At 40.3% G+C, this 19,709-nt stretch overlaps 1 protein-coding gene across 2 annotated transcripts in view; it reads right to left on the bottom strand.

Annotated features, from left to right (window-relative positions):
- Positions 1–8,330: 8,330 nt before the first annotated feature.
- Positions 8,331–19,709, bottom strand: part of PDK3 (pyruvate dehydrogenase kinase 3) — a 93,778-nt gene continuing 82,399 nt past the window's right edge. Inside the window, exon 12 of one of the 2 annotated variants that reach the window (XM_002762733.6) lies at positions 8,331–19,544. In XM_002762733.6, coding sequence (XP_002762779.1) covers positions 19,514–19,544 — 31 coding nt within the window. In that variant the 3' untranslated portion in view covers positions 8,331–19,513. The remainder of the gene's footprint in view (positions 19,545–19,709) is intronic. The other variant, XM_008989087.4, reaches the window with a different exon arrangement.

Here is a 19,709-nt window from a genome sequence, read left to right as displayed (position 1 = left end):
ATAAAATGCTCTCAGGTTCCGTCCACTTTGCTTATCTTGTCCCTTGACAGAATGCTTCCCAAGTGTACCTAAACTTTGAGAAGTGACCATTTCAACCACTTTTCCATCTTTGGGAAAAAAGCTTTGATTAGCTAGATGCAGATGGATGGGAGTGTAGGTGCTAAATCCAGATCCCAAATGTCAGCACCGAAGGCAGATGTCAATGTTCTGAGAACTGTGCTCATGCCCTCCACTCACCAAATTTAGGAGATTCCATTAACCCCATCTGGAGAGGTTGAGCATTTTGAAATGACCACAGTTCCGACATTAGCCTTGGGTCTAGAATACATAAAGCCAGGCTGGTAGTCCACAAGGGAATTAATTTAAAAATGGAATACCTACTATTCATACACCATATTATTCGGTTTTGCCACATAGACAGATGCATTCTTGACAGGTTGTATTTCAAGCCAATGGTTGCAAGTTTCTTCTTGATTTCCATGAAACCTCAGACATATTCTCAAGGGGAAAACAATCAGTTACAAGGTGTAATAAAACCCATATTTAAGAACCTTGTTATTTGCCCCCAAGAGAATTAGCCTTTGTTAATGAGCAGAATTCCTGGGGGAAAAGGTACACTATCAAAAATAGGCAAGGACTTCATGACTAAAACACCAACAGCAATGGCAATAAAAGCCAAGATAAACAAATGGGATCTAATTAAACTCCAGAGCTTCTGCACAGCAAAAGAAACCATCATTAGAGCGAATTGGCAACCAACAGAATGGGAAAAAATTTTTGCAATCTACCCATCTGACAAAGGGCTAATATCCAGAATCTACAAAGAACTATAACAGATATACAAGAAAACAACAAGCCCATTCAAAAGTGGGTGAAGGATATGAACAGACACTTTTCAAAAGAAGACATATATGAGGCCAACAAACATATAAAAAAATTCTCATCATCACTGGTCATTAGAGAAATGCAGATAGAAACCACATTGAGATACCATCTCATGCCAGTTACAATGGCAATCATTTAAAAAAATCTGGAGACAACAGATGCCGGAGAGGATGTGGAGAAATAGGAACATTTTTACACAGTTGGTACACAGTTGGTGGCAGTGTAAATCAGTTCAACCATTGTGGAAGACAGTGTGGCGATTTCTCAAGGATCTAGAAATACAAATTCCGTTTGACCCAGCAATCCCATTACTGGGTATATACCCAAAGAACTGTAAATCATTCTACTATAAAGACACATGCACACGTATGATCATTGCAGTACTGTCTACAATAGCAAAGACTTGGAATCAACCCAAATGCCCATCAATGACAGGCTGGACAAAGAAAATGTGGCACATATACACCATGGAATACTAAGCAGCCATAAAAAAGGATGAGTTCATGTCATTTGTAGGGACTTGGATGAATCTGGAAACCATCATTCTCAGCAAACTGACACAAGAACAGAAAGCCAAACACTGTATGTTCTCACTCATAGGTGGGTGTTGAACAATGAGAACATGTGGACTCAGGGAGAGGAGCATCACCCACTGGGGGCAGTTGGAGGGGGTAGGGGAGAGACAGTGGGGGGTGGGGGGTGGGGAAGGATAACATGGGGAGAAATGCCAGATATAGTATACGCCTAAAGTAAAATAAATACATTTTTAAAAAATGTTCCCACAGACATCACACACACAGTTCTCGTCTTGGAGTCTTCATTGGTTACCAGAGTTGAATATTTAGGTGACGTCTCCAGGCATTCAGCAGGAACTATTAGATTAGAAAGACTCCCATAGAGATGCTTTTGAGACAGAGTGTGACAGTTCATAAGCATCAAAGTATATCTGGTGATCAACGTCTTTAGGAAACCATCAAGTAAAACCCAATAAATAGTAAAATCTGAAAATCTCATTAAGAGCCCACATATCTGTAGGTGATAGAGCCCTTATGTTAGTCTTCTACACTACCATAACTTATATTCTAGAAAAGGCACCATATTGGCTAAATTTCAGCTGCAGTTGACCAAAATGTGAGAAACTTGGAGAAATGTTCAGAGCAGGGTTGACATGTATTCTTTCCTAGAAACAATTTTTTTTTTTGACACAGGGTTTTGCTCTGTCACCCAGGTTGGAGTGCAGTGGCAGGATCTTCGCTCACCGCAACTTCCGCCTCCCTGGTTCAAGTGATTCTTGTGCCTCAGCCTCTCGAGTATCTGGGATTACAGGCATGCTACATCGACTATGCCTGGCTAATTTTTGTGTATTTTTTTTCCTTTTCTCCCTGTGTCTGTGAGAGTGTCTGCATATTTTTAGTAGAGATGGGGTTTCACTTTGTTGTCCAGGCTGGTCGAACTCCTGACCTTAAGTGATCTGCGTGTCTTGGACTCCCAAAATGCTGTTATTACAGGCATGAGCCACCGCGCCCAGCCCCACCTATAAATGATTTCTATTCTCCTTAACTTTATAATCTTTCTTCAGTGGAGGAAAAAGAATTAAGCTGCAAGTTTCCTGTACTCTATTCATTAAGAGTTCTGATGGAGGGATTAGATACAAGTAAAATATTTGATCTGTAACCTTCCATTTAAAAATAATTGATGATTCCCTACTTGAAAGAGTTGTTGCTGGGCGCGGTGGCTCACTCCTATAATCCCAGCACTTTGGGAGGCCGAGGCGGGTGGATCACGAGGTCAAGAGATCGAGACCATCCTGGTCAACTAGGTGAAACCCCGTCTCTACCAAAAATACAAAAATTAGCTGGGCATGGTGGTGCACGCCTGTAGTCCCAGCTACTCGGGAGGCTGAGGCAGGAGAATTGCTTGAACCCAGAAGGCAGAGGAGTGCCATTGCACTCCAGTCTGGGTAACAACAGCGAAACTCTGTCTCAAAAAAAAAAAGAAAGAGTTGTCGTACTTTACCCTTTCCACGGGGACCTTTTCAACGGACTATACTTGCAAATAACTCTGTCACTCTAAAATGTCCAAGTCCAAAGGAAACTTGTTATCATCTGCCATGTGCATAGCGGGACATGGCCCATTACATAGCTTGAGAAGATAACCAGTCTTTTTTATCTGTTTGGTAGTCACGTTCCACTGGGAATATGTTCACAAAATGCCATTTACTAGCCTGATCACAGATCCCCCTTAACACCACTGAGTCACTGATTCTTTTTCTATGTGTTTCTATATCTGGTACCCAGGGATTAATAATAGATGAAAGAAGTGGAAGAGGTTTGTATTAGTTTCCTATTTCTATAACAAATTATAACAAACACAGTGGTTTAAGACAACACAAATTTATTAAATTACAGTCCTGAAGGTCAGAAGTCCAAAATGAGTCTTACCGGGCTAAAATTAAGGTGCTGGCAGGTGGCAGCTGTTCCTGTCTGGAGGCTCTAGGGGAGAATCTGTTTTCTTGCCCTTTCCAGCTTCTAGAGGTTACCTGCATTTCTTGGCTCATGGCCCCCTAACATCTTCAAAGCCAGCAGGGGCCAGTCCAGTCTTTCTCATGTCACAACACTCTGACACTGACTCTTCTTCTGCCTCCTCCACTTATAAGAGCCCTTGTAATCACATTGGGCGCATCCAGATAACCCCAGGAGCAGTTCCCTGTTTTCAGGTCATCAGCAATTTCATCAGCAACTTTAATTCCTTCTTTGTATATAATACAACGTATTCCTAGATTCTGAGGATTAGGATATGGACATTTTTGGGAAGCCATTATTTTCTCTAACCCAAGGTGACTGAGGACAGTGGTCACAAACCCTTGAATCTTTTTCTCAAGTCCTGAGAGTTGAGGAGCAGTAACCATCATGCAGATACCGATAATTTCTTCTTTTTACTATTCCTATTTAACAAAGTTCCTATTTAACCGCTACCAGTGATGACCTTGCTCAAATATTTGAGTTTGGATGTCCACAAGAAAAGCATGGGCCGGGTGCAGTGGCTCACACCTGTAATCCCAGCACTTTTGGAGGCCAAGGTGGGCAGATCACTTGAGGTCACGAGTTTGAGACCAGTCTGGCCAACATGGGGAAACTCCATCTCTACTAAAAATACAAAAATTAGCTGGGGATGGTGGCACACACCTGTAGTCCCAGCTACTCGGGAAGCTCAGGCAGGAGAATCGCTCGAACCTAAGGGGTGGAGGTTGCAGTGAGCGGAGATCGTGCCACTGCACTCCAGGCTGAGAGACAGAGAAAGACTCTGTCTCAAAACAAAACAAAACAAAAACGCAAGAGAAGCATGGAATAGATATAACGAGGGATATCTGACGCAAAGGAACATGCTGCCTGGTCCATAAGGAGAGGAAGTGTTGAAATCTCAACTCATAAACATGGAGCCATGGCCAGTAGGGAAGGATGTTAAAGGACCCCTGCCCCCGATTTCCTTGTACATATTCTTGTACAATCCATACTTGGCTATAACAAGAAGCAGCAAAAGTGGTAACTGGTCTTTGACCATTGGACATGTTCCCACTGAAACAAACCCAGGGATACAGAGTCTGGCTGTCAGGCACAATCTGTTTCCTGCCTATTCACCTCCTGGTTTTTTTTTTTTTCCTGGTTCTTTGGATGCTGATCACAGCCAGTGTAAGCTAGGAATCACTTTCAGCCACAACAGTGTCAAGCTACTCCATGCTCCTTTCTAGAATAACTTAATTTCCTTTGAAAGTCAGGGCCTTTGATTCACATTGTAACTTAAGGTCTGGCATACATTCCCATCCGAAGTACTCAACAAACATTTGAGTGGGCCACTAGGTACTGGGGATACAAAGACCAGAGAGGTCACAACCCCTGCCCCTTGTCCCCAATTTCAGTTTATTAGTCTGGTTCTCAGTCTCCTGACTGGCCCTATCTTTGACTTGACTTAGCTCTTAAGGAAAAGTACATGTTTCTGCCCACTGAAACTTCTGATTCTACCAATAGAATCTTACAATTATTTTACTAATTTTACATGATTAGTATTTTACTTACTCATTTTACATGATAATTTTACTGTCCCCGAGTACAAAGATTACCAACTCTGTGAGGGAAAATAGGAAAACCAGATTTTTAAAAGATTTTCTATTTGAAACTATGCTAAAAAGAGGAGACTGACAATGTCACCCCTTAGGTAGGCCCATGAATGGCAGTTAGGTTCTGTTTTGTGAGGGCCGCACATGGAATAGTTTAAATGTTCCTAATTGGATAGGGCTGATTCATGGATGAGGTGGTCATTCTCTATCTCCCCCTAGATTCTTTGATTGCAGACTGCCTGATGGGCCTCCCTCACCTGAATAATGGGGCATTTATTTGCCCTTATAAAGTGTTATTTCATTACCAGTTGAAGCCCTAGGAGAAGAGCAGTTTTCATATAGGAAGCTCCATTCCAATTATTGTGCTAAGGTGACAATAATCATCTCTAACTTTAGAAATAATTACACTATTATGTTAAGCTGTCGCTAAGGAACTGTCTAAAGCTTCTGCATCCATCACTGTTGTTAAAATCATTAACATGTTTATTTTGTTTGAGGACTTGCAAATACTGTTTGGACAAGAATGCCAGAGAATTGTTAAGAGTAACATTAGCCTAACTTAGAATTTCTTGCAGAGAAGGGCACCACAAGGCTGCTTAGTTGGCCCAAATCCAAACTGACAAGGCCTTTTCTCCTTTTTAAGTATTTCCCAATGCCATTAAGCAGATCATCAAGAAAGGTGCAAAGCTCCTAGGCCTGCTCTGTGCCAGGGAAACAGGATTTGGTGCAGCCAGCATTCTACCTATTCCCAAAGACTGGTCTATAGTTTGAACTTTATCAGTGGTTTTCAACCCTGTTGCATGTCAGAATCTCCTAGGGAACTCATAAAAAGACTCCCCAGCATCCCTCTAAAGGATCTGAAGTGGAGTCAGATTGAGACCCTCTGGGCTATGGTAATATGTCAGCTCAGGGAACAAAATAAGCCCGAAAGTAAATGGATTCAAAAAGGCAGATGATCAATGGCTTGTGTAGCAAAGAGGAGAACTGATCTCCCATGTGGTCACAATAGGAAATGGTCTAAATATCATTTTCTCTTTTTTAACCAAGGAAAGAGAGATGATTATACTGATAAAAGTGTCATCAGTGGGCAGAGGGCAAAGGATTCATTGACAAAGGATTCACCTTAACACCAATGTTTAAAAATGACACAATTGCTATAAAGCACCCAGCCTGGTAACTGGTGAAAACGGATGCTCACGTTAATCTTAAATAATTCAACGGATGAAATGGCTGTCCAGTATGGTTGCCACTAGCCACATGTAGCTATTTAAATTCAAAAAATAAAATGTAAAATTCAGTTCCTTAGTTGCACTAGCCACATTTTAACTGTTGAGGTGGCTAGTGGCGACCATACTGGACAGCACAGATATAGCACATTTCCGTCACTGCAGAGAGTCCTAGTGGTGGATGGTGGTCTACAGAAACCCTCCTAGAGGCAACCCCTTCTACATGATGGCTTATGATTTATTCATGTGATCATAGTATAAATCTGTTATTATGAAGCGAGTACCTGAAAATATTATCAGCAGATAATCACTTGTAAGCACGCATTATTAAGTCATTCGGAAACGATTTTGAAATGAAGGACAAAGAAGTAAAAATACACACTAAAGTGTGATGCTCTGCAGCAGCTACATGGAACTGTGTGATCTTGAGTTGGAGTCTCTTTGTGAGCCTAAACCGCACATACTTGATAGATTTCAAGCCAGGGCAGGAGTTGCTGCTACAAAAATACAAATCCCAAGTCATGAATGATGTCTTAACATAGCAGCTGACTTTGGTAAAATACAAATGGGTAATACTAAAATTCTGAGTATAACCACCATCAATTTCAAGAGTCACTGCTTTTGTATTCCATATATAAACAACATGAAAGTAGATTAGTAATTGCTTACCATTTTAGGTTTTTAAAGAGTGCCACAAAATATCAAACCTAAAAAGAGTCTGGAATCCATGTAGTCCAATTCCCTAATTTTATTTATTTATTCATTTATTCATTCATTTTTGAGACAGGGTCTCACTCCATTGCCCAGGCTGGAGTGCAGTGATGTGATCGTGGTTCACTGTAGCCTCAACTTCCCAGGCTCAAGCGATCCTCCCACTTCAGCTTCTGGAGTAGCTGGGCCTGCAGGTGTGCACCACCACACCTGACTAATTTTTGTATTTTTTTTCTAGAAACAGGATTTTGCTATGTTGCCCAAGCTGGTCTCAAACTCCTGGGCTCAAGTGATTTTCCTGCCTTGGGCTCCCAAAGTGTTGGGATTACAGGCACGAGCCACTCTGCCCAGAAACTCCCTAAATTTATAGATAAGGAAACTAAGGTACAGTTAACAGAGCTAACTGGTAGCTTAACAAAGACAAATGTGATTTCCTGACATGAACACTCCCCAAGGACCATTCAAATCCAAGGCATTTGCCTCAAATTTTTGAGAGCTTTTTTTTTTTAGCATTAAACATGGAGGACAGCAGTTATGTGGCTTTCCAATTAAAAAATGAAAAGGAACCTCTTTACCACAAAATGTTTACTAAAAGAATTACACACTGCTAAAGAACATGAGGGCTACATCTGTTAATTATTTGGGAAACACTTAACTGCAGCCAAAGGCCTTTGGAGGCACTGGGTTTTGGTGTCGGTGCTGCCCAGTTCATTGTAAAAGACCATGGAACAAATAGCACTTTCACTGAAAAACTCAAGTTGTTTGTCTTCTGAAGATGCCGTGTGGCAGCAGTTTGCAAGTTAGTTTTTGAAAGAATTCCCCTGGAGCATTTGTTAAAATATAGATTCCTAGGCCTCCCTGCTACTCCCTAGAGAATCAGTCAGTAGAAGAGCTGAGGTAGGACCCAGGAATCTGCATGAGCCACATCTCAGGTAACTCTGGTGTAGGTGGGCCATGGCCAGGCCATCTCCATTTGTCCATGACAGTGCCAGTGTACACCTGCCTACACAGTTTACAGAAACAATAGTGCTCTTTTTCATTCTCAAAAGTGTCCTGACTTGACAGTACAGGGTATGGCCTCTTTCTTCCACCCATGGACCATATTTTGAAAAATACCAACTCTAACAGTTTACTGTTAGACAGTTCCTATATTCCACCCATAGGATGCTCCCCAAAAAAGGTGAGCGCCGTGTTCCCTGAAAGAGACCACAAATAACCTATTTTTCCTTAGCTCAATCATAAGACTTTCAGTAAGTATCCTTGTCTATTCCCAGCAATTTGCAAAGGTGCTTGGTGCCACTAATGTATGAAATTTCAGAAATCAAGAGAGAAGTTTATAGATGGAAGTGATGAGAAATAGACCAGAGCTCAGAAGACACCATAGTGATGCACAGTGAGTGACAACTACCATTTTATTGTTCTGATTATTGGGGTACAGAATTGTCCACGTGCTCCAGGACTAGTTTGGCTATGACAGACACCACAGATTTCTCTGCAAGTTACGAGAAATGTTATCTAAGTCATACACTTCTCTGGTCATGTTTTCCCAACCATCAAAATGAAACACTTTTCTCCATGGAATGTGGCGTGACAGATTATCTCTAACCAAAGTCATCCTTCATTCATGATGGCGTGTACCAGCCAGGCCACAGAACAGCATAGTACTCAGGGAACCAAGCTTCTTTCTATAAACAAAGCTGCTTGGGAACACTGGACTCATGTATACATTTATCACTGTAACTAGGCTGACAGAGGCATAAAGCGAACCAGGTCAGATTTTGACTTATGAGTACAAATATTGTAATGAACTTTTATTTCATGTATAATACTTTTACCCTATTAGCAGCTGTTCCCAGTTTAGACACCGCCTTTATCAGTCAAATGACAAAAAATCAGTAAAGTATGGAACTTTACATTTCATTGCAGCATCAGATATGTTCACAATGGTATATTTTATTCCACAGTGGCGTTTCTTATTTGGTTCAAGCATTTCTTAGGTAGTCACAAGTTGTTCTAGATTTGGGAAACACTGAAATTTCAAGCACTTGCATACTTTTGAGAGGATGTAAACTTAGAGCAGCAGATGGTGTGTATATAAACCATAAGCAGCAATTAGGACCTCAAATGATTTTAACACCAAGGAACTGTACAGAGATTAGGGTCAGCCAGAATGCCAAAGTAGTATGTTCCGTTCTTCTTAAAAATGTTTTTCAGGACTGACTCGAGCACAACTCCGGTTTCTAATCAGAGTGTGGCACTCAGTTCTATATGAGAACTAAGCATCACAATGAGAAGAGAGCATCACAATTCAAACAAAAACATAATGGAAATGAAGGAGGCAACAGAATTCAATTCCTCCAACAGTGAATAAATCAATCTGAATTTTTAAAAATACTCCATACTTTATATTTCCTAAGTCACCTTGCCTTGACTGTCCATTCAAGAGTCAAGTTACACTTGGTAATTTTTAAATAGATGTACAATTCATTGGTCAAAATCACATACTTTGCTTGAAAAGCAAGATACCAAATGACTTAATGTGATGCTTTCCCCAGGAGTTACCCAGGCATCTAGGAGAAAAGGAACAGATCTAGAACCTCATCAAGCCCCTTATAGTTTACTCTTTAATGCTGGTTACAAGGCTGGGAATATTCTGCCTGGTCACTCTTCAGGAGCAGGCAGTCTCAAGTTTTGTCAAATCCCTAATGTGACAGACTTTAGCTGTAAATATTCTAAAACATGCTGATTAAACATGTGGAATGTTAACCTCAACTTTTTTTTGATGAAGGCATAAGTCGGGTCTTACTATAAGTATATAGTGCCTTTAAAAATATGGACTGAGGTTTCTCATGGTTGTAACAGCTCAGGTGACAAAAAGCAAATGGAATTTATAAGAAAGCAGTGCCACAACAGAAACAACAGTATAACATTTTCTACTCAACCTACCTGTTTTCACAAACTCCTTTTGTGACACGACATTTAGCACAGCTCAATGGTGGACACCACTGACTTCCAATCAGATTCCATTTTTGTAACTGCCTTTTTCCTGTCTATCATATGTGAAAAGCCAAAAGAACTGGAATTGGGTATTAAGATTCTTTCATTTCTCTCAAAAAGAATCTCAAGGTAAGAATATTTAAAACATTAAGTGGTTCTGTTATTAATATGCATTCCATTCTATGCTTGCCATTTTCAACCAATTTGGAAGGCAAAGATGAACTAAAGAGTAGTTAAACCAGTGCTATGTGCCAGAGTTAGACATTTCTTGACTTTGCTAACTGGAGGGCAAATATTACTTAGTACATACATGATTGTTGATATTTGTGCTGTTTTGGCCCATTTGCAAAAGTTATCTAGAGAATTCTAAGAAGCCACTTTAAGGTTCATTGAAGTTAGAATTATCTAATGGAATGTTCTTTTAAGTGAAAGCTTTTTATTCCCAAAGGAGTCAGCTCCAATGGAAAATAAAATCCTCACTGAAAAGCCAAAAAGCAAAATTATCAAACAAAATCAAATTGCAGGGTTTTTCTGTGAAAATCTCAGAGAAGCATGATAAAAGGGATCTATGCTTATCTTCTAGACAAAGGAAATTTGGATGTCATTTATTAGGAAAAGAGCAAAGTTCAGGTTTCTTGGATAATCTTATGTTCCTGAGATTACAATACTCTAGTTTTGAAGCTCTAGCTCTGAAATTTACATAAAACTATCAAATCTGAACACACTATAATAGAGTTCCAGAGATTTCCATGGGATTCTTATCAAAGACTATTCCCTGAGACAGGTGGGGGTAGTGAAAATGTAATTCTCTGAGTACAAAAAAAAAATACATATAAAATCAATTTGATCTCTTTACTTTTCCCTTTAAAGAAATTACTAAAACACTATAGTCTAAACTCTTAGGTTTTATCTTTTTAAATTTTTCTTTTAAATGAACACTTACTGCAAGGCCAGGCATGGGCGGGATGCTTTCACATACACCCTCTCTCCTGATACTTCTCTTAATATCATCATTTGTATAGAACTAAAAATATGGTCTTACAATTTACACAAACTTAGTGGAATATTAAAATAATTAGCTAGAATGGAACTGTAATTCTTTGCTTTTGGAAACTATAACATGAAAAAAGTTAAGCAAACTTAATGGAATCCTAAAATGAGTAGCACTTTTAAAGAATGCAATTGCAAGTCTATACTTTTAGAAAATATAATGTGAAAAACAAATTCAAAATACCTGTCTATGTAAATTAAAGCTCAAGCCACAGTATTCAAAATTAAAATGATTTACATAATCTACTATACTTTGTTTTTTTAGTAATTAACCTTCCTGAGGTTGATTTTGTTCTCCTTAGTGTTTGCTTAACTAAAGTGCTTAATAAAATTTCTACAGAATATATTACCCTCTCCATAGATGAATATTATTTTGAACTACAATCTGACAAAAATCTAACTACATTTAATTATGCTTGATTAATCCAAATGTCACTGAGAGATTTATAGAACAGAGAAATACTTTTCAGGTTACGTTCATACTCTTCACTGTAAGCTTCCTGGATCCGGTACCACAAATGTACTATCTCATGTCTCTAATTTTTTTTAAATCCCACAAAAAATATTCCCAATAGTCCAAACTGGACCATGGGACTCCAGAAGTCAATCTCTGCTTCTTCTCATTTTCAAGAGACATGCAAACCTCTATCAAATGAGGAAGTCACCACTTCCAATGGGAGGCATGCTGCCCCTGCAGCATCACTAACACTTAAGGGGAAAGGATGAAGAGAACTGAAGTCAATTCTCCATCTTAGGTGTTTTATGCAAAAAAAAAAATGCACTTACAGGATGCATTTCGAACTTATTAAAACACTGTAAGGATATTAAGGCGAGATAAGGGAGGTGCTTTCTTTTAATGCAGGCACATAACTGTATCAGACATTTGCTTGGATGCTTTCAGTAATGATGCCCTAAAATGCTTTAGTTTATATACAAATAAGTTTATTTAAAGGGTGACAAATTGGCCCTACCTATAGGGATAATTAAACACATCCTACTTCTTCTCCAGTTTTTAAATCCCCCACTGCTGGGTCACTCAGCTCTACCCTCAGGGACAACCAGACAGAAAACTGCAAGTCCCCCTGGCCCCCGCCATGGCTCTGATATTCTCTCTGAGGCAAGGAAGAACTGTCATAAGGAGCCACCTGTGTCACACACAAAGTAACAGTGTCCTGGCCGCCCTAACCCTTACCACCCAGATCATGGGGAATTCATGTCACTCTCTTAGAGACAGAAAGGTAGAAACAGAGGTTTCTCAGGAATTCTGTGACCAAAATATTGTTGTCATTTTATTTTCCTTTTGGGGGATGTATATAGCTGTTACTGACCTGTGAACCTGAGAGAGAAGCCATCCCAGATTATCCTTTCCTCCACCTCTAAAACAAGTTTGGAAGTGTTAAATAGGGTCTCTTCTGACAAGCAGCTGTTTTAGCTACAGCATCATCATCCAGATGCTTTAAACTTCTATTCAAATAATGAGTTCTGAAGTCCTAAAAAGACACATCCGGAAACTGCTGTAATTATGGGGTTTTGTTACAAGGAAACAGCAGCCCACACTATTCAATGAAGTCTGATTGTAAAAGCTGCCTCCTCTCACCTGACCACTGTTCCCCATTGGTCAGCAAGACAATGATCTGAAATGGGCTCCGGTTTGTTCTGTCTACCCGAAGCCATAGTGTGGGGACCTCGACAGGGTCCCCTGCAGAGCTGCGTGCAGAGGCAGGCACAGAAAACAGACTCTCCGAATTCAGATCAATTGAAGGTGATTGATCAGTGAAGGTGAGAAAAACTCAGGAATCACTAACGCTTTGTCTTCTAAGGAATGCACCTATCCGTGATGAAAACAACATGGAGATTTGGTACTACCTCCTGCATCTCTTTTTCTGGGTTGATTTTTCTCCACAGCACTCATCTCTCAATTGTACTATTAAATATCCTTATTGTGTTTCTAGTCTGTCTTCCCTAATAGAATGTGGGTTCATAAGGCAGGGGTTTCTGTCTGCTTTGACCCCTGACACGTGCCCAGCATTCAACACAGTTTCTAGCACACTGGCAACATTGGACAGTATTGCAATGGAGGATTAAAGGTAGCTTTCCTTCACATGACTCCTCTCCCTGCCACCCTCCCTTTGTTAGTCTCTCTTACATGTGGGTACTGGTCTTCGAGTCTCCATTTCACACCAGGACAGACGCTAGGGAAAGGTACTGCCCAGGATGGAACTTGGTGCATACAGCAAGGCTGTCACTAGTGCTCCTTGGCCGTTATGCTGGAGCTCTGAAGGTGATGAAAGTTTGCTGCTGGATGTCTGGTGGGATGTGCTCACCACTGAGGCAAGGTGGCTTCCATTCTACAAAAAGGCCAAATAAAACCCCAGCCCTGGCATCTACCTACAAACTCGCTTTCAAACATTAATTTGGTGTGATTTGGTGGTGGGCTCCAGGTCTCCAAACTAGGTGAATATATATTCAAGAAAAATCAAAAAAATATTCTGATGAAGACTTAACACTTTTCTCTTTCTTGATTAACCAAATTTTAAAATGGGTTGATTGAAAAGACAGGTAAGAAAACCTGTGGCACAGTTAAGGTCTCAGAGGTGTTAACCCCCCTCAGGGGCACAGCTCCAACAACAACCTATTCATAAAGAAGAGCTCAGGCTTCTCTTGGTAACTCTGGTGATGTGCTAGTTTGGAATATTCTATCATATTTAATCAGCTAATTAATAATTGTCAATGGTTGATAACTTAAGTTCATTAAAATGTCGCATGTCCTCTATTTTCAAACCAGAAGGTACTGATATCTCTAATCAGTGAGACAGGAACCTGACTTAAAAGTCATCTTTCCACAAAGAACAGTAAACAAAAATCCCATAGTGGTTAAGTTGTTAATCATCCTTTCTTGCTGGCAATATTGCTTCCTTCTGTTTGCTCAAATGTAGATTACGAAGGACATTAGCTTCAAAGCCAATGTTTAGGCATCTGGACTGCCAAAAAGATGGCAGAACAAATGCATGTTTATTTAAGTGCTCCTGCCCTCTGACCCACACATCCAAAAGTTGAACAAGAAAAGCTGTCTGTAATGAAACTAGTAAAAGCCACAACTCCATACCACAGACTCCAGGGCAATATCTGACAGATACAACCAAGTTGGGGATGAATCAAAGAAGCATTCTTGCATTTGCCCAGCATTTCTCCCAGTCTCCAGTGGCCACAATTGCTGAGCAGTTAATGAGAGGATTTCCAAGAACTCTACTGATCATTTAACTTGGCAAAACAGTACTGGCAACAGTTAGGAGAGGCGAACCACACTCTGTGTGGGCATGTTTCCACAAAAACGAGGACGGGAGGTTGAGATCTCAGATGCACCATGTGTGTTCATCCCCTCCTGTATCCAAAAGAGGAAGAGCAGTGAGAAGCAGGACCAGAGGAGAGAAACTACCTCAGGAGCTGATTTCACAAATATGCGCCATGTGCAATCCAGGAGAGCAGAAGTACAAACCCACCATGTTCCTGCTAGGATAACTAGTGGGAATGGGGAAATGCAAAGAGGATCTCTCTCCCAGTGGGACCTGGCCACCCCCAGGGCAGCGGATTCAACAAAGTCTATCGAAGGCACTCACAGACAACATGTTCCAAGGACGCTTCGCATCACTCCTTATTCTCCCAAATCCAAATAGCAGAATCAATGAAAACCAAAAACACCCTCCACCACTATAGCCCATCAAGAGCTAGCCTTAGAGTTCAAGTGCTAAGGTTATCATTCAAACATGTCTTGCTCAAAAGAGGAGGAGTCAAGGAGGATTTACCCACTCTTCTTGGACAGATAGAACCGGTACCATTCAAAGACATCATAAGCAGAAGGGGTCATCATGATACTTGTGCATCAAGATAAAAGCAAAATAATACAAGAAAAGGAATGAAAGACGCAAAGGATAGATAAATACATGCTGGAAAAAGAATGAGCTCATAAACATGAAAACTGTACACAAAATTGTTCAGCCCTGGAAGAAATAAGGAATCAAAGACAACAACATAATGAGCTAAGAAAAGAAAGAGATAAAAAATGAAACTAGGCTGCACATGGTGGCTCACACCTATAATCCCAGAAGTTTGGGAGGCTGAGACCGGTGGATCACTTGAGGTCGGGATTTCAAGACCAGACTGGGCAACATGGTGAAACCCTGTCTCTACTAAAATACAAAAATTGGCTAGGCGTGGTGGCATAAGCCTGTACTCCCAGCTACTCGGGGGGCTGAGGCAAGAGAATCGCTTGAACCTGGGAGGCGGAGGTTGCAGTGACAAGAGATCGCACCACTGCGCTCCAACCTGGGTGACAGAGTGAGACACTGTCTCAATAAAATAAAATAAAATAAAACAAAACTGTAACAGAAGTGGAAGCCACATTATAAGGAACAAGCCCTAGAATCAACAGTACAGAAAACTGAGTCAGTCACTGAAATGGAGGATAAGACTTGAGAAAAAATCATACAGTATGAAGATGAGATGAATGCCATCTAAGGAAAGATAAATGTGAAGGACAGATGACAGCCAATACAAAAACAAAGTTTTGAAGAAGAGAACAGACTAAACTGATACAAAATGCAGTGAGGCCTGAAATGACAATATCTAATGCTCAGCGCATTCCAGAAAAAGGCAACAGACAACAGTCAATCCTGAGATATACTCCACTTAAGTTACTAAACTTCGAGGATAAACAAGGAATTCAAGTATCCAGGGCAAACAATCAGGTCACCTACAAAAGGGGAAGAAAAAGCCATCAGGACTCAGACCTTTCAGTGCCACCAGATATGGACAACAATAAAGTAACAATAACATCATGTCTCCAGAGAATGGAAGGAAAAAGGATGTGATCCAAGAATCTGACAGCCAGCCAAGTTATTGTTCGTAAGTAACAGCAACAGGAATACATTTGTAAATACGCAACAAAACCCAACTGAAGCTGTAATCCAGTCTGCAAAAAGATAAAAGCATCAACTCTCAAATGTGGAGTCTTTGTATGAAAGGGCTGGCAGTAAGCACTGAATTCATTCAGACACAGAAATCTAAATAACTCTAGTAATTACCTACAGCTATCCACTTCAAGTTGCCTGTCTTTTTAGGTAAAAGCTGCCAAATCCATCTGATTATCTCCTCTAACTATGCCAAAATGGAAACACACAAAAGAAAACCTCCCTGAATGGAATTAACTTGCCCTATAGAAAATTTGGGGTTTAGAGCTTACCCTTTGAGAATTAGTATACTCAAGAAATTCCTTAAGAGATAATATGAATCACCTGGTGTATTGTTCAGAGCACTACCTAACTGCTTGCTTTGGCCCTTCCATCAACTTACCATGCCACCTTGGCAAACTATTTAACTGCTTTGGGATTCATATGAAAAATAGAGATATACCTGCATGGTCCACCTCATGGCATCGTAAGGATCAAATGGCATGCTGTATGCGAACGGTCTTTGGAATCTATAAGCAAGGCTATAAAACCATGTCACACTGTTTGGATGGAAAGAATTCTGTATTCAGGAGACAAAATCAGATATTTATAGACATAAAAGGAAGAGATGGCTCCTGTGGATCTATCCTTCCACTTCTTTTCATTTTTCTACATTTTAAAGTCATCTCTTAGCACTATAAGGAAATTCAGCACATCCACAGCTCCGACCTGAATTTCCATATTTTTAATTTAGAGACAAGGATGGTTTAAGAACTTATATGTTGCCCTACCATCCAAGGAAAATGTCTGACAGTTTTGATTCACCTACTATTTATGAATATTATTTTAATATTATTTATTAATAATAATGTTTGTTAAGCACCTACTATGTGTCAGGCACTATTTTAAATAGACACGGTCCCCACTTAAAATTAAATAAGTGAGAGAGCAATACAGAGGAATGGGAAAGAATTTAGCTGAAAAAGGGTCCATGTCTATTTGTGTTACAACCTATGTGGAGAAATATGACCACTGGCTTATAGGCAAACCCAGTAAACAGCCAGATTCTCTGCCTAAATTCAGAGAATCATGTACAGTTGAGAAAAAGGATCAATGAGCACTTGGGTAAAAGGGCTAGTAAGCTAGGAGAACACAAGCTATTCCTGAAACTCTTTTTGCAGTTGCTTTAGAATTAAAGATAAATTTTTAATGAAGAAAAACAAAGACAGGAGAAGCAAGATTGCACTGGGGGTCAGATGGATGTGAGTAAGCCACACTGAAATCAATCTTTACTTTTGAAAACACTTGTAAAGGGAAGAATGTGATGGAATTTTTCTACACCGTATTTTCCATATTGAGCCCCTTACATGGTGCTGCTCATGAAGATGTGGCGATCGATGGGCCTTCCTCAAACAAGAGAAATACTGTCAGAGTCAGGGAGTAGGCGGCATGCCCTAAACTGCTGCCTCCTCTTTCCTACAATGTATCACACTTAAAAGCGTAAAGGAGTATCGTTGAAAATTGAAGCCTAGGAAGATAATATCTCATGTTTATAAGGAAACTAGGGGCTGGGTGCAGCAGCTCACACCTGTAATCCTAGCACTAAGGGAGGTAGGGTGGGCGGGTCACTTGAGGTCAGGAGTTCGAGAACAGCCTGGCCAACATGGTGAAACCCCATCTCTACTAAAAATACAAAAACTATCTGGGCATGGTGGCAAGTGCTTGTAATCCCAGCTATTTGGGAGGGTGAGGCACAAGAATCACTTGAACCTGGCAGGCGGAGGTTGCAGTGAGCTGAGATCGTACCATTGCACTCCAGCCTCGGGAACAGAGTGAAACTGTGTTTCAAAAAACAAAAAACAAAACGAAGCTAGGGTCTTTGCATGTAAGGACCATTTTTTTTTAACATTTTTTACACCACACAAAAATAATCATATGGAACAGTCCCATCCCCAAGACACTGACTCAGTCCTCAGACCTATATGGGCTTCCTATGGCCCCCCTCGCACCAGTCTCTTGGAAGTACATCAGTATTTCTTTCACCTGACTGATTACATATACATTTTCTGATGGGATCCTTCTAAGGATGGAAGAGATGAGCTCTTTCTAAAGATGAATGATATATGCCCTGAGCTCAGGTAATATAATGAAATAAAAGAAAACCAGATCCAGCGGAACTAAGAGAAACAGTAATGCAATCAAGCCACATGCAGCTGGTCAAAGCACACCTCCTCTTGGGGAGAAATCCCCCACAGTGGTGGGAGTGGGGCTAATTATACTGGTACTATCACATGACTAAAGCAGGATGAATGGTTTACAAATCAAAACTTCTACATCAGTGGACTCAACACAAATTGGACTGAAACATTTATACGGACATTAAAGCAGGGCAGAAGTCAAAGTAGATGATACATATGAAAAATCACCATGAAGAGAAGCACATCCTGTGGAACTGTATATAGGATGCTGGTTTCAATCCGGACTCTTAGATAACTCCTATTTCTAAGGGTAAATATAACATCATTCCTCTTTCCCTATCTCAAGTCATCTGCTAATTCCCACTTCCAACTTTTACCAAAAACAACTGTGAAAATCAGATTGAGCTGACAATTCTAAAACTGGCTAAGATTAATGAAAATAAAAATTATCAAGACCTGAAGCATTTTTCAAAAATAGACTAGAGAGGCCTTTTCCCTCCGATAGTCTATTTTACAACTAGTAAAGTGCATCACACTGAAACTTCCAATTCCTTTGAAGACTACAAAGGAATAAAATATGACACAGGTACAGTATTAGATAGATGGAAGTTTGACAGAAGCATAAAAACTCCACTTCACACTCTTTACAAATTTGGTATTGACCAGGAGGCAGTTTTTCACTTAAGATCTTTTAAACCAATCAGTTGGGTGAAAAATTCTAAGACAACATTTGGAATGCTTTAATCAACGGAAGTATACAAATGAATTTTAAAATAAAATCAAGGCATCAATGAGGAAGATCTAACATGAAAGTCATCACACCTCACAATGAGAATCCAATCAGATGAAAGAAGGCAAAAGTCTAAATCACAGAGTGGCAGAGGGAGGCATGGGAGAACAAAAGGCCCTGGGACTAAATCATCAGGGCTTGTCCAGCTGATGTCTTCTACTTCCAGGGTCCTGGGGCCCTAGGTGGAGGTTTGGGACAAATATGGTATTTGGTCACAAGGAGCAACAGTATGATCTGCTGTATCTGCAACGGGGAAGGCGTGCAGAATCCTGGAGGGACTGAAGACATCAGACGCTATGATAGTAAGATGGAGAGTACGAGGGCACAAGAGCTGTAAGGAGGCTCCGTGCTCTTTGGCGACAGGCGTCAATCACACCACAGCAAGATGCCATAAACAAGTTACAACTTTAGTGGAAGATCTGGAGTAGTTACAGGAAAAGCTCCATGAAAAAGTCCAGGTGGTACAGAGAAGATACACGCTCAAGCACTAGGAATAACTATGATGCCACGCTCAGCAGGTGGGAGAAAGCAGTTCTCTCTGGTTGACTTGCAGAAGACAATGTTTCTTCACAAAGAGGACCAGATCATTCAATCCTCTAGAAAGTTCTATTAGTTTTGATCTTGTCCCTACAAAGAAAACAATGAGAATACCCATAGTGAGTTTGTGAGTACAACCTCCTGTTTTGACCAGGATTTAGAGCATTTCATTATAGTGATAATTCAAAAACCCTTGCTGTATTTCAGAATTATAATTAATACAGAAATAGAATGACCATTTAATTACTTATGTAC

The sequence above is a fragment of the Callithrix jacchus genome, chromosome X, assembly GCF_049354715.1.
Source record: "Callithrix jacchus isolate 240 chromosome X, calJac240_pri, whole genome shotgun sequence".
NCBI classification, from domain to species: Eukaryota; Metazoa; Chordata; class Mammalia; order Primates; family Cebidae; genus Callithrix; species Callithrix jacchus.
This window is presented reverse-complemented; position numbering and strand designations above follow the sequence as displayed.